Source organism: Pipistrellus hanaki, assembly GCF_964339955.1.
Source record: "Pipistrellus hanaki genome assembly, chromosome: 9".
Lineage (NCBI taxonomy): Eukaryota > Metazoa > Chordata > Mammalia > Chiroptera > Vespertilionidae > Pipistrellus > Pipistrellus hanaki.
In genome coordinates, this window is record NC_140511.1 from 64208569 (window position 1) to 64224412 (window position 15844).

A 15844-nucleotide genomic window follows, 5' to 3' on the forward strand; every position below is an offset into this window, starting at 1 on the left:
CATTTTTATGATTTATAAAATAAAACTTATTTCATATGTTATTTTCCACTTAATGAGAAAAACTAATGAAAAAGAATTAAGATGGCTTGGTATGATCCATTTGATAGTATGATTTATTTTTTTTATATATTTTATTGATTTTTTACAGAGAGGAAGGGAGAGAGATAGAAAGTTAGAAACATGGATGAGATGAGAGACATTAATCAGCTGCTCAATGATGTGCTCGCAACCGAGGTACATGCCCTGGACTGGAATTGAACCTGGGACCCTTCGCTCTATCCACTGAGCCAACGCTCTATCTACTGAGCCAAACCAGTTTTGGCAATAGTATGGTTTCTAAAAAATTGAATGTACAAGTGATAAATACAAATAGTGAGTGATAATATAGGAAAATTATATAGCCATATCTCATGAAAAGATCTAAAATAATATTGATTAATTTATTGTTAAGAGAAAGAGAGAGAGAGAGAGAGAGAGAGAGAGAGAGAGAGAGAGAGAGAGAGATTGATTTGTTGTTCCACTTATTTATAAATTTATTGGTTGCTTCTTTTTTGTGCCCTAACCGAGGATCCAACCTGCAATATTGGTACATGGAAAAGTGTTTTAACTAAATGTGTCTACCCAGCCAGGGCCCCTAAAATTATTTTCTAAAGAATTTAAAAATGGATAACGAACTCATGTAATTATTAGTGGTTCAAATATATATACTGCTGGGTCCAAATTTTGACTAATACATTCATTAACGTGTTTATTGAGAAATTATGGTTATAATTTATGTGTTGGAAATGAAGTTGTTTGTTAAGAAGACCAAGTGACACCTGTGGTGTAGTACATGCTCTCCTTAGGAAAATAAGGAAATAATGATAATAGTTTAATTGAGTACTGATCAGAATTATGAAGACTAAAGCAAGGAAGAAACAGTGTCCACGGGTGGGTGGAGTGACTATAGTATGGAAACATTTAAGCAAAGAGCTGAAGGAAGTAAGGGAGCTTTCTGAGCATTGATAACAGCAAGGACAAAGATCCTGATGCAGGAGCATGCTTGGAGTTGTCCAGAAAAACCAAGGAACTCAGTGTAAATGAGTAGAAGAGGAATAACACAGGAAGAGCTCATCTAACACTGAAACATCCCTGAATGAGTGGCAGTAACCTTTTCTAAGTATTTTCAATGGGAAAAATAAATAACATTATTATTAATCAGTGCTATTTATTTATACAATATAAGATAAGGTAGTCATATACAGAAAATTTTAAAAATTCAATTATTATTTCTCTATCACCTTTCCTTACACTCTGGCTATTTTGCTTTTGAAAATTATCCTGTGAGCAAACTGCTTCTACGAGTAGACTTACTGAAGACAGAAATACTAATCCCTTTATAATATTATGCATATGTAGTTCTGAATAAAAAGTGCCAACAAAAAGCATATATCTTTATTTAAATACCCATATCACTATATTCTTAGCTTCAGATTCCTGAAATAGTTTTGAACTACAGCAATAAAGTTGAACATAAATGTATAATCTGATATATAAATTATTTTAACTTTTTAATTAAAATCTAGCCACGCTCCATCTAACCCTTTTTAAAAATTTCCCTCTTCTGCATGTATGTGCAAGTATGGAATTCTTGCGTATTTTTTTTCATGGATTTGTGTGTGCCTTGTTTTCCATGTTCTTCCATTGTGACATGGTAGAAAAAATATGAACATGTGAATAAACTAAATATAAATAATAAGGTGTATTACAAACAAGGCCCCCAACATTTTTAAGGTTCCTTTTGGCCATCCTAATTCAGACATCATGTATTTGGACACAATATTTCCTTTTTTCTAGATGATAGGCTTTTGAAAAACAATGGCATTATCTCAGTAATTTAGGGGCATTGTTGGGCCTAAAAATGTGACTTCTTGCATGTTGAACATCTGACAGGAATGAAAATAGGTTACTATAGATCCTACAACTTTGTCAGGTGAAGTCTAGAGACAATCTTGCCTTCTCAACAACCTTCTTGAATGCATTTTTGACCTCCTTGTTTCTCAAGCTATAGACCAGAGGGTTCAGCATGGGGATGACCATGGTGTAGAACACAGAGGCAATTTTGTCTGTGTCCATGGAGCGGCTGGAGCTGGGCTGTAAATACATGAATATAGCAGCCCCATAGAAGATGGAGACAGCAGTGAGGTGAGAAGCACAGGTGGACAAAGCCTTCTGATGCCCTGAAGATGAGTGAATCTTTAGGATGGTGACAAATATGAACAGATAGGAAATCAAGATTACCAGAATAGCAGAAAACATGTTGAAGCTTGCCACAAAAACAAGAATCTGCTCACTAACATGCTTGTCAGAGCAAGAGAGGGCCATGACTGCTGGAACATCACAGAAAAAGTGATGGAGCAGATTAGACTTACAGAAAGAGAGGCTGAATGTGTCCCTAGTGTGGACAGAGGCATTGAGAAAACTATAGACATAGGAACCTATGGCAAGAAATGTACACACACCTCTTGTCATGGTGGTGGTGTAATGTAGGGGTTTACACACTGCTGCATAGCGGTCATAAGCCATTGAGGCCAAGAGGAAATTTTCAAGAGTGGCAAAGGCTCCAAAAAAGAACATCTGAGCAGCACATGCATTGTAGGAGATGACCTTGTCTCCTACAAGGAACCCAGCCATAACCTTGGGAGTGACAGCTGTAGAGGAACAAAAGTCAACCAAAGACAAATTACTGAGGAAAAAGTACATAGGGGTATGGAGCCGAAAGTCCAGGAGAATCAAAATTATCATCCCCAGGTTTCCAACCACAGTGATGAGGTAGATAAAGGTGAACATTATAAAGAGGGGGACTTGCAGTTCTGGGACATTGGTTAGTCCAAGGAGGATGAACTCAGTCACTTCTGTATTGTTCTCCATGGATGTTGTTTGGGAATCACAAGATGTCCTATAGCAATGAGTCATAAAGAAACACATCGATTAACAAAAAGTCAATTGAAACACATAGATAGAAAAGTGATAAGTACATGCACATTTTTATTATGGCAATCAGATCTAAAGTATGGGTTTACCAACAAAGTTTAAATGCATTCATTACCTATAGAGTTACACATTATTGAAGTTGAAGTATAATAAATAATTTCCCACTCTTTAAAATACTGTAAGCAGATTTGTATAAACAAGTAATGTCTTAATCAACATGATGTATTTGAAATAAGTATATGTGTCATGTCATGTCATATCCCTGAACCTAATGAATGCTTATACTTCTATGTTGCTTATGTGACAGGAAATGCTGAAGACACTTTACATCTATATTCATTATTTTGTCTCAATAAATCTATAAGATTAACTAGTTGTTACCTTATTTAACTTATAAGGCACAGAGGTCCATCAATGTTTTTAAGTTTAAAAATTATTACTGCCAAAGCCAAGTTATAGACATAGGCAGAGAGGCTCTTCAGTTAATTGGTATTAATATAAAGAAAACTAAATTTAATGGAACTTGCAATTACTCTTTGTCACCATTTCTCTGAACTCAGTATTCAACATTTTAGTTAAGTAGCTGAGACCTATATGTATGATAGATGGGTAACTGGACAGACAGGGGCATGTACAACTAACTGGCATTTCTGAGGAGAAGACATTGAGCATGGAGTACAGAGCTTGGGTTCTCAGATGAGCTAAATATCAGTCCTTCCATTTGCTACCCAAGAGTTTTGGGGTTCAATCTATGTAGCCAAATCTGATTTTCTCCATATACAAAATGAAGATTGTAATGAAATGAATCTCATGGTATTATTGTGAGAATTAAATAAAATGGTAGATTAAATACAATGATTGAAATTTGTTGCTGTAGGGTGTAGAGCATAGCCTGATAAGATTTCGCTATAATAATATTATCAGGAGAAAATGAAAGCCTTTATGTTTGTTTTAGAAAAGTGAATGATAAAATTTAGGGATTCAGGTCTGGATGAGTTTTGAAGTCTTGCAACCTCTCTCTCTGATATACTTTTTCTCACACACTTGGTTCCCTGAGATACTAGTATTTCTGGTGTTTCTCTATCTGTCTGTCCTCAGTGAGCATAAGTAGCTATTCTAGCCTTTCCATATGAACCACTCATTGGCATAATTTCTTTCTTAAAATTCATATATTAACATGAGTTGAGTTTTATTTCTTTCTTTTTTCCGACATTTCTCTCTTTCTTTTTAATCCTCAACCAAGGACATGTTTAGAGAAAGGAAGAAATAAAGGGAGAGATAAAGGGAGAGATAGGGAGAGGGAGAGGAAGAGAAAGGAGAAAGGAGAGAGAGAGAGAGAGAGAGAGAGAGAGAGAGAGAGAGAGAGAACAGGGAAACATGAATTGGTTGCCTTCTCTACATACCCAACAGGTAATCAAAATCACAACCTTGGTATGGGTCCTGACAGGGAATCAAACCTGCATCCTCTTGGTGCATAGGACAATACTCAATCAACTGAGGCACTCTGACCAGGCAAGAGTCTCTTAAACTCATTATTTTCTTTCATTGATATCATGCCACAATTGATTCACGGAGATTATAGTTGAAATTTCCTAAATTGTTGGCTGCTTTTAGCCTCCAGGTCTGTTTTGGTGTTGGGATTCATGTATAAACTTTATATATAAATATGTTCTTGAGTCAGGACAACGTTTTAAATCTTTTTCATCTGAATTTGAGAACTTTCAAAGGACACATCATTCACTAATCATTACTCTGTACCATTGTCCTAACTCTTTCAAATCTGCACTTTACAGATGAAGCTCTTGAAGTCAATAGATTCATCAACCTTTGACAATCATAAACACTTGTAGAATATAGTATGTTCTGCAAATAGTAAAAGCTATAGGGATATAAAATTATATTTAGGGATGTGTTTAAATATGTGTATATACATAAACACATCTTTTCATTTAATCCTCATAATTATATCACAAGATATGTGATACTATAGTTCCAAATTTACCATTAAGAGAACTGAGGACTTGAGAAGCTATGTAAAGCTCTACAATTGCACAGCTAGTATGAAGAAAACCCAAGATTAATGTTCAAATCCATCTGTGACCAAATCAAAATCTATACTTTTAGCCTTTCACCATCAACATTTGTAGATATGCTAGTAATACTAAAGATGAAATTATGAGGAAAAGATTACAATGGATCTTGTTAATTCAATTGCAAGTCTACTGTAGTTTAAAGGAAGGTAATTTCATTCTCTTCTGCTTTTTGGAAAACCTTTTTGTGAAAGCACAACAGATAGTAAATAAGTTTAAATTAAGACTCATTCATTAGAACCATTACTTTTTTTGGTAATCATTTTTAGAAAAGCAACATAATGTTATTTCCTAAGTATCACTGTACTTTTTATTGGTGAAGTTTTGAATTTAAACCCCAGTCTCAATTCACTGTTTTAGAAAAAAATTGAAAACACCTACTTATGTGCTCAAACAACTCATAGCAGCTATAGTTGCCCAATGAATTTTGCATAAATTACAGTTCACACTAAAAAATATGTATGAAGCAGAAGTTTACCTTGCTGGTGAATGGAAGGCTCATTTAATCCTGACTAGTGGTTCTGAAAGCTGAAATGTAACCATAGAATAATGTATATATACTCTTGGTGATGTTCTCTAACAAGTACTGGTCAAAAGAATCTAAGATCTCTATGACAAGTAAAGATGGAGGAAAATCTCAACATGAAGTCAGAAACCTCAGAAACCTGGGTACAAGTTTTAAACCCACCAGTAATACTTACTGTGCTTTTGGAGGAACCACTTGGTTCCTTGCTTCTAAAATAAAAAACAAAATTACCACTCCTACATAATTCACAGAATTGTGCCTGGAAATAGCAAATGAAGAAAGCTGTGTAAAACAAAGGGGTTATCATTTTAAAGTGAATCAATAGAATATTCAACTTGAGATGTTTCCCCTGGCCAAGATTGCAGGCTCGTAGCAAACCCTCAGATCAGAAGTCCAAGGGAAGGCCCACATGTACTTAGGTTGTATAAATAACAGCCAAAAGGGCTAAGCACTTTAAAATGATGTAACGTTGAATCATATTGGGATTTCAGGGGCTAACTCATGGGAATCAGAGAGGAGCCAGAGAGACATGGAATGGTTTGGGGCTGTTCCCTGTGAGGACTTCTATAGCTCTCATCCCAAGGGCTTAGAAAAGAAGCAATTAAGTTGCCTGTAGGAACCGAGCTGGATATGATGAGAGTGCACACATGTTTTCATATTATTTGTTATTAATTTTTCTTATTTTTCATTAAATATAATTTACAAACAGTAATGGTACCTACAGTTTTTAGTGTATAAATTTTCAAGTTTTCTAAAATATATTGTATATGGTTATGTAACCATTACCACAGTCATCATATAGAAGAGTTCCATCATCCAAACTGAACCTCTGATCTTTTCTTTGTGATCAACCCTTTCTCCCACCCACTGCACCAACCACTTACTGTTTTGTCCATATAAGTTTATCTCTGTAATAATGTCCTATAAATAAAATCCTAGAGTATATATCTCTTCTATCTGGCTTGTTTCAATTAGCATGTTGTATTTGAGATCCACTCAGATCACTAAATATGTTAATTTCCTAGAACAATCATTAACTAGTACCACAAACATGGTGGTTTAGACAACACAGATTTTATCTTCACATATTTCTGGAGGCTACAAGCCTGAGATCAAGGTGTTAGCAGGGCTGTTCTGTTGGTTCCTTGTGATTATATAAGAGAGAACTTGTTTCTTGTCTGTTTCTGAGCTTTTGGGTAGTTTGTTGGCAGCTTTTGGAATTTCTAGATTTTTGCTGCATGTCCATGATTATATCTTCATCTTCACAAAGTGTTCTCTCTTTGTGATTACTTGTGTTAAAATTTCTCCTTGCTAATGTTTACTAAATTTATTAGGGTGACATTGGCTAATAAGATTATGTAGATTTCAAATGTACATTAATATAATACTTGATCTATATATTGCATTGTGTGCTCACCAAATTCAAAAATTCTTCTGTCACCATATATTTGGCCTCCTTTACATTTTACTACTACCAAACCCCTTCTCTCTGGTAACCACAATACTTTGAATTTTAGTTTTATATCCCACATATGACTGAAGTCAAATGGTTCTTAGCTTTTTCTAACTAATCTGTTTCACTTAGCATGATATTCTCAAGATGCATCTATGTTGTCACAAATGGAAGTATTTCATCTTTGCTTATAGCTGATTCATATTCCATGGTCTATACCAGTGGTTCTCAACCTTCCTAATGCCTCAACACTTTAATACAGTTTCTCATGTTGTGATGACCCCAAACATAAAATTATTTCCATTGCTACTTCATAACTGTAATTTTGCTATTGGTATGAGCCATAATATAAATATCTGTGTTTTCTGCTGTTCTTAGGCGATCCATGTGAAAGGGTAATTCAACCCTTAATGGGGTTGCGACAATTGGATAAAAGAGATGTGGACATTATTAATTCTAGGAAATTAACATATTTAATGATATGAGTGGATCTCAAATACAACATGCTAAGTGAAACAAGCCAGATAGAAAAGATGTGGACATCTCTTTTATCCAATTTTTTTAAAGGGTAATTCGACCCCGAATGGGGTCTTGATAATTGGATAAAATAGATAATTGGACAAAGGAGTTGTGGTACATATAGATAAGCGGTTCTGATACAGGTTGAGAACCGCTGGTCTATATGTACCACATCTCCTTTGTCCAATTGTCTATTGAAGGACACTTCAGTTTTTAACTTGGCAACCAGGAATAGTGCTGCAATTAATATAGGGAGGCATATCTTGGTGAATAAATGTTTCCAACTTGTGGGGGTGATACCCAGAAGAGGAGTTGCTAAGTCATATATGGTAACTCCAGTCTTAATTTTTTTAGGAACCTTATCAATTTCCACATAAACATCTATCATTAGAATTAAGAAAATATACATTTCCATTGATTTCTACTGTTTTCCATAGTGGCTGTACCCGTTTTTTATTCCCACCAGCAGTGAATGAAGTTTCCTTTTTCTCCACACTCTAGCCAACACTCGGTATTACTTATCATGTTGATAATAACCATTCTAACAGGGGTGAGACGATGTCTCATTGTAGTTTTGATATGCATTTCCCTAATAAAGTTGTTAGTAATCTATATAGACCTCTCCTAGGGGGTGAAATGTAGTCTCTTCCACCTGAGTGTGCATTGAAATTTGGTGAGTTGCTTCTAAAGTATATAGTGTATGGGGAAGAGGGCAGGTAACATTACATGGCAGAACCTGGCAAAAGTTTAAGTGACCAATTTGTTTAATTGATCAAGATAAAGCCCTCAGTGACAAGTCATGTTGGTAACATGTATTCCCTAATAGGACATGATGAGAAGTTCACTTCTTATTCTTTCTCAAAACCTATATGTTTATATAACTATGTGAAAAAAATCAGACAGATATTGAAAGACATTCTATAAAACATGTATTAAGGTAATGAAAAATAAGGAAATACTGAGAAACTGTCAAGATCAGGGAAGATTAAAGGGACACAACAAATATGTGCAATGTTGCATACTGGATTATATATATTCTGTTAGAGCAAAATGACCTTAGTAAAAAATAATGATCTGAATAATCTTGAAGTTTTAGATAATAGTAATAATCAATGTTGGTTTTTTAGTTTCCACAAATGTAATATGATAAATAAAATATTAACTAAGGAGTAAATTTGGTGAAAGCTATATAAGATTTGTCTGTTTATAGCCATTGACATTGAATAAATAATCATTATTTATGGATATGTTTTTCAAATTCAATCAAGTAGGAAACTTATTATAGTCTCATTTTTATGATTTATAAAATAAAACTTATTTCATATGTTATTTTCCACTTAATGAGAAAAACTAATGAAAAAGAATTAAGATGGCTTGGTATGATCCATTTGATAGTATGATTTATTTTTTTATATATTTTATTGATTTTTTACAGAGAGGAAGGGAGAGGGATAGAAAGTTAGAAACATGGATGAAATGAGAGACATTAATCAGCTGCTCAATGATGTGCTTGCAACCAAGGTACATGCCCTTGACTGGAATTGAACCTAGGACCCTTCGCTCTATCCACTGAGCCAACGCTCTATCCACTGAGCCAAACTGGTTTTGGCAATAGTATAGTTTCTAAAAAATTGAATGTACAAGTGATAAATACAAATAGTGAGTGATAATATAGGAAAATTATATAGCCATATCTCATGAAAAGATCTAAAATAATATTGACTAATTGATTGTTAAGAGAGAGAGAGAGAGAGAGAGAGAGAGAGAGAGAGAGAGAGAGAGATTGATTTGTTGTTCCACTTATTTATAAATTTATTGGTTGCTTCTTTTTTGTGCCCTAACCAAGGATCCAACCTGCAATATTGGTACATGGAAAAGTGTTCTAACTAAATGTGTCTACCCAGCCAGGGCCCCTAAAATTATTTTCTAAAGAATTTAAAAATGGATAACGAACTCATGTAATTATTAGTGGTTCAAATATATATACTGCTGGGTCCAAATTTCGACTAATACATTCATTAATGTGTTTATTGAGAAATTATGGTTATAATTTATGTGTTGGAAATGAAGTTGTTTGTTAAGAAGACCAAGTGACACCTATGGTGTAGTACATGCTCTCCTTAGGAAAATAAGGAAATAATGATAATAGTTTAATTGAGTACTGATCAGAATTATGAAGACTAAAGCAAGAATTGCAAGGAAGGAATAGTGTCCACGGGTGGGTGGAGTGACTATAGTGTGGAAACATTTAAGCAAAGAGCTGAAGGAAGCAAGGGAGCTTTCTGAGTATTGATAACAGCAAGGACAAAGATCCTGATGCAGGAGCATGCTTGGAGTTGTCCAGAAAAACCAAGGAACTCAGTGTAAATGAGTAGAAGAGGAATAACACAGGAAGAGCTCATCTAACACTGAAACACCCCTGAATGAGTGGCAGTAACCTTTTCTAAGTATTTTCAATGGGAAAAATAAATACCATTATTATTAATCAGTGCTATTTATTTATACAATATAAGATAAGGTAGTCATATACAGAAAATTTTAAAAACTCAATTATTATTTCTCTATCACCTTTCCTTACACTCTGGCTATTTTGCTTTTGAAAATTATCCTGTGAGCAAACTGCTTCTATGAGTAGACTTACTGAAGACAGAAATACTAATCCCTTTATAATATTATGCATATGTAGTTCTGAATAAAAAGTGCCAACAAAAAGCATATATCTTTATTTAAATACCCATATCACTATATTCTTAGCTTCAGATTCCTGAAATAGTTTTGAACTACAGCAATAAAGTTGAACATAAATGTATAATCTGATATATAAATTATTTTAACTTTTTAATTAAAATCTAGCCATGCTCCATCTAACCCTTTTTAAAAAATTCCCTCTTCTGCACGTATGTGCAAGTATGGAATTCTTGCATATGTTTTTTTCATGGATTTGTGTGTGCTTTGTTTTCCATATGTCCTTCCATTGTGACATGGTAGAGAGAATATGAACATGTGAATAAACTAAATATAAATAATAAGGTGTATTACAAACAAGGCCCCCAACATTTTTAAGGTTCCTTTTGGCCATCCTAATTTAGACATCATGTATTTGGACACAATATTTCCTTTTTTCTAGATGATAGGCTTTTGAAAAACAATGGCATTATCTCAGTAATTTAGGGGCAATGTTGGGCCTAAAAATGTGACTTCTTGCATGTTGAATATCTGACAGGAATGAAAATAGGTTACTATAGATCCTACAACTTTGTCAGGTGAAGTCTAGAGACAATCTTGCCTTCTCAACAACCTTCTTAAATGCATTTTTTACCTCCTTGTTTCTCAAGCTATAGACCAGAGGGTTCAGCATGGGGATGACCATTGTGTAGAACACAGAGGCAATTTTGTCTGTGTCCATGGAGCGGCTGGAACTGGGCTGTAAATACATGAACATGGCAGCCCCATAGAAGATGGAGACAGCAGTGAGGTGAGAAGCACAGGTGGACAAAGCCTTCTGATGCCCTGAAGATGAGTGAATCTTTAGGATGGTGACAAATATGAACAGATAGGAAATCAAGATTACCAGAATAGCAGAAAACATGTTGAAGCTTGCCACAAAAACAAGAATCTGCTCACTAACATGCTTGCCAGAGCAAGAGAGGGCCATGACTGCTGGAACATCACAGAAAAAGTGATGGACCAGATTAAACTTACAGAAAGAGAGGCTGAATGTGTCCATAGTGTAGACAGAGGCATTCAGAAAACTATAGACATAGGAACCTATGGCAAGAAATGTACACACACCTCTTGTCATGGTGGTGGTGTAATGTAGGGGTTTACACACTGCTGCATAGCGGTCATAAGCCATTGAGGCCAAGAGGAAATTTTCCACAGTGGCAAAAGCTGCAAAAAAGAACATCTGAGCAGCACATGCATTGTAGGAGATGACCTTGTCTCCTACAAGGAACCCAGCCATAACCTTGGGAGTGACAGTTGTAGAGGAACAAAAGTCAACCAAAGACAAATTACTAAGGAAAAAGTACATAGGGGTATGGAGCCGAAAGTCCAGGAGAATCAAAATGATTATCCCCAGGTTTCCAACCACAGTGATGAGGTAGATGAAGGTGAACATTATAAAGAGGGGGACTTGCAGTTCTGGGACATTGGTTAGTCCAAGGAGGATGAACTCAGTCACTTCTGTATTGTTTTCCATGGATGTTGTTTGGAAATCACAAGATGTCCTATAGCAATGAGTCATAAAGAAACACATTGATTAACAAAAAATTAATTGAAACACATAGATAGAAAAGTGATAAGTAGATGCACATTGTTATTATGGCAAACATATCGAAAATATGGGTTTACCAACAAAGTTTAATGCATTCATTACCTATAGAGTTACACATTATTGAAGCTGAAGTTTAATGAATGATTTCCCACTTTTTCAAAATTTATAAACTGATTTGTGTAAACAAGTAATGTCTTAATCAAAATGACATATTTGGAATAAATATATGTGCAATGTCATATCCCTGAGTCTAGTGAATGCTTATACTTCTACGTAGCTTATGTGCCAGGAAAAGCTCAAGATACCTTTCATCTATATTCACTTATTTGTCTCCGTAAATCTATAAGATTGACTAGTTGTTACCCTATTTAATTTATAAAGCACAGAGGTTCAGTAATGTTTTTAAGTTTAAAAATTATTATTGCCAAAGCCAAGTTATATACATAGGTAGAGTGGTCCTTCAGTTAATTGGTATTGATATAAATAAAACTGAATTTTATGCAACTTGCAATTAATTTTTGTCACCATTGCTCCAAATACAGTATTCAGCATTTTAGTTAAGTAGCTGAGACCTATATGCATGGCGGATGGGTAAGTGGACAGACAGGGGCATGTACAACTAACAGCGACAATTCTGAGGAGAAGACATAGAGCACTGGGTATAGGGCTTGGGTTCTAAGATGAGCAAAATATCAGTTCTTGCTGGAAACAAATCAGTTTCACTAAAAGAGAGATGTTGACAGGAAGCCAGGAAGGCTGGTCAACAACCTTAATTGGTCTAACCACTCACCCTTTAGTTGAGACATTGTTAGCTGAACCAGCCTCCACCTTGTTTGTCCCGTGTATGTTTCTGTTATTTGCTGCCTAAGGTCTACATGTAAATTACTGTTTATGTTGCCTAAGATGTTTTCCCCAAAGCCTTAATAAAAGGGGATGGCAGGGCCAGAGCAGTAGTTGTCCCACTAGAGTTGGACAAGTAGTTCTCCTCATATGGCCAAGTTGAATTTCTTCAAGTCTCAAGTCTCTTCATTTGGAGTGGCCCTTCTCCAGAACTCGAACCCTGAATCGGGTCATGAAAGAGATTCCTATAAGTCCTATCATCTACTACCCAAGAGTTTTTGTGTTCAATCGAAGTACCCAAACCTGATTATCTCCACATACAAAATGAAGATTGTAATGAAGTGAATCCCATGGTACTATTGTGAGAATTAAATAAAATGGTAGATTAAATACAATGAATGAAAGTTTGGGTGTCTAGCATAGCTTGATAACAGTTAGCTATATTATTATTATCAGGAGGAAGCGAAAGCCTTTATGTTTGTTAGAGAAAAGTGGCTGATAAAATTTAGGGATTCAGGTGTGGATGAGTTTTGAAGTCTTGCAACTTCTCTCTCTCTCTGATATCCTTTTTCTAACACACTTTGTTCACTAAGATACTAGTATTTCTGGTGTTTCTCTGTCTGTCTCTCCTCAGTCAGCATAAGTAGCTATTCTAGCCATCCCATATAAACCACTCTTTTGCTTCTTTCTTAAAATTCATATATTAACATGAGTTTAAAGAGGTTCCTTTCTTTTTTTTCTTTCTCTTTCTTTTTAATCCTCACCCAAGGACATGTTTAGAGAGTGGGAGAGAGAAGGAGAGAGATCAATGTAACAGAGAAACCTCAATTGGTTGCCTTCTATACATGCCCCGACAGGTGATCAAACTCGCAACCCAGGTTTGTGTCCTGACTGGGAATCAAACCTGCATCCTCTTGTTCAACCAACTGAGCCACTCTGACCTGGTAAGAGTCTCTTTTCTTAAACTCTTATTTTCTTCCATTGAGATCATCTCACAGTTGAATCATGGAGACCAGGGTTGAAAGTTCCTAAATTGATGGCTGCTTTTAGCCTCCAGGTCTGTTTTGTTGTTGGGATTCATGTTTAAGGTTTTTATATAAATATGTTCTTGAGTCAGAACAATATTTTAAATATTTTAATCTGAAGTTGAGGTCTTTAGAAGGACACATTATTCACTAATCATTATTCTCTACCATTGTCCTAACTCTTTCACATCTTCACTTTACAAAACAAGCCCCTGAAGACAATCATAAGCACTTGTAGAATATAGTATGTTCTGCAAATAGTAAAAGCTATAGGAATATAAAATTATATTTGGGATGTGTTTACATATAGGTATATACATAAACCCATCTTTTCATTTAATCCTCACAATAATATTACAAGATATGTGATACTATAATTTAAAATTTACCATTAAGAGAACTGAGGACTTGAGAAGCTATAAGCAAATGTAAAGTGCTACAATTGCACAGCTAGTATGAAGAAAATCTTAAAGTTCAAATCCATCTGTGACCAAATAAAAAGCTATACATTTAGCCTTTCACCATCAACATTTGTAGATATGCTAGTAATAGTAAAGATGAAATTATGAGGAAAAGATTACAATGGATCTTGTTAATTCAATTGCAACTATTCTGTAGTTTAAATGAAGATTATTTCACTCTTCTGCTTTTTTAAAAACCTTTAGTGAAAGCACAACAGATAGTAAATAAGGTTAAATTAAGACTCATTCATTAGAACCATTACTTTTTTTTTTTACTAATCATATTTAGGAAAGCAACATAATGTTATTTCATAAGTATCACTGTACATCTTACTGATGAAGTTTTGAATTTAAACTCCAGTCTCAATTCACTGTTTTAGAAAAAAAAAATTCAAATTTACTAGTTAAGTTAGGGGTGTCGAACTCAATCAGAGAAGGGGCCAAAATCTAAAATCCAGCCTAAATCGCGGGCCGAATGGTTTACTGAACAGTCATAAACTGACAATGTCATAAACTGACAGCAGAGTGCAGTGATGACAGCGCGGTGCGGGCCACATTGCAAGGCCTGGCGGGCTGGATTTGGCCCGCGGGCCTTGTGTTTGACACATGTGAGTTAAGTGCTCAAAAAGCTCATAGCAGGTATAGTTGCCCAACAGATTTTGCATAAATTTCAGTTCACACTAAAAAATGTGTATGAAACATAGAAGCTTACCTTGCTGCTGAAATGAAAGGCACAGTCAATCCTGACAAGTGGTTCTGAAAGCTGAAATCTAACCATGGAATAATGTATATATTCTCATGGTGAAATTTTCTAACAGGTACTGGTCAAAAGAATCTAAGATCTTTACTACAAGTAAAGATGGAGGAAAACCTCAACATTAGTCAGAAACCTCAGAAACCTGGGTACAAGTTTTAAACCCACCATCAATACTTACTGTGCTTTTGGAGGGGTCTCTTATCTTCTTCTTGCTTCTAAAATAAAGAAAATAATTACCACTCCTCCATAACTTATAGAATTATGCCAGTAAATAGCAAATGAAGAAAGCTGTGTAAAACAAAGGGGTTATCATTTTAAAGTCAATCAATAGACTATTCAACTTGAGATGTTTTCCCTGGCCATGATTGCAGGCTCACAGCAAACCCTCAGATCAGAAGTCCAAGGGAAGGCCCACATGTACTTAGGGTGTGTAAATAACAGCCAAGGGGGCTAAGCATTTTAAAATGATGTAATGTTGAATCATATTGAGATTTCAGGGGCTAACTTATGGGAATCAGAAAGAAGCCATAGAGACATGGAACGGTTTGGGGCTGTTCCCTGTGAGGACATCTATAACTCTCATCCCAAGGGCTTAGAAAAGAAGCAATTAAGTTGCCTGTAGGAACCTAGGGCTGGATATGATGAGAGTGCACACATATTTTCATATTATTTGTTTTTATTATTTTTCCTATTTTTAATTAAAATAAAATTCATAAGCAGCAATGATATCTACAGTTTTTAGTGTATAAATCTTCAAGTTTGGTAAAATGTATATGGTTGTATAACCATTAACAAAATCATCATATAGAAGAGTTCCATCATCCAAGCTGAACCTCTGATCTTTTCTTTGTGATCAACCCTTTCTCCCACCCACTGCACCAACCACTTACTGTTTTGTCCATATAAGTTTATCTCTGCAATAAT

The 15844-nt window shown here is 35.1% G+C and overlaps 2 protein-coding genes across 2 annotated transcripts; both read right to left on the minus strand.

Moving 5' to 3' along the window:
- Window positions 1-1968: 1968 nt before the first annotated feature.
- On the minus strand, window positions 1969-2922 carry LOC311628102 (olfactory receptor 5B3-like; the record flags this gene model as incomplete). The annotated part of the gene is made up of 1 exon (XM_084894988.1): window positions 1969-2922. The coding sequence occupies exon 1, from the start codon at window positions 2908-2910 to the stop codon at window positions 1969-1971; it is 942 nt and encodes a 313-aa protein (XP_084751114.1). The 5' UTR covers window positions 2911-2922.
- Window positions 2923-10820: 7898 nt separating this feature from the next.
- On the minus strand, window positions 10821-11768 carry LOC311628107 (olfactory receptor 5B3-like; the record flags this gene model as incomplete). The annotated part of the gene is made up of 1 exon (XM_084894991.1): window positions 10821-11768. The coding sequence occupies exon 1, from the start codon at window positions 11760-11762 to the stop codon at window positions 10821-10823; it is 942 nt and encodes a 313-aa protein (XP_084751117.1). The 5' UTR covers window positions 11763-11768.
- Between the last annotated feature and the right edge of the window lie 4076 nt (window positions 11769-15844).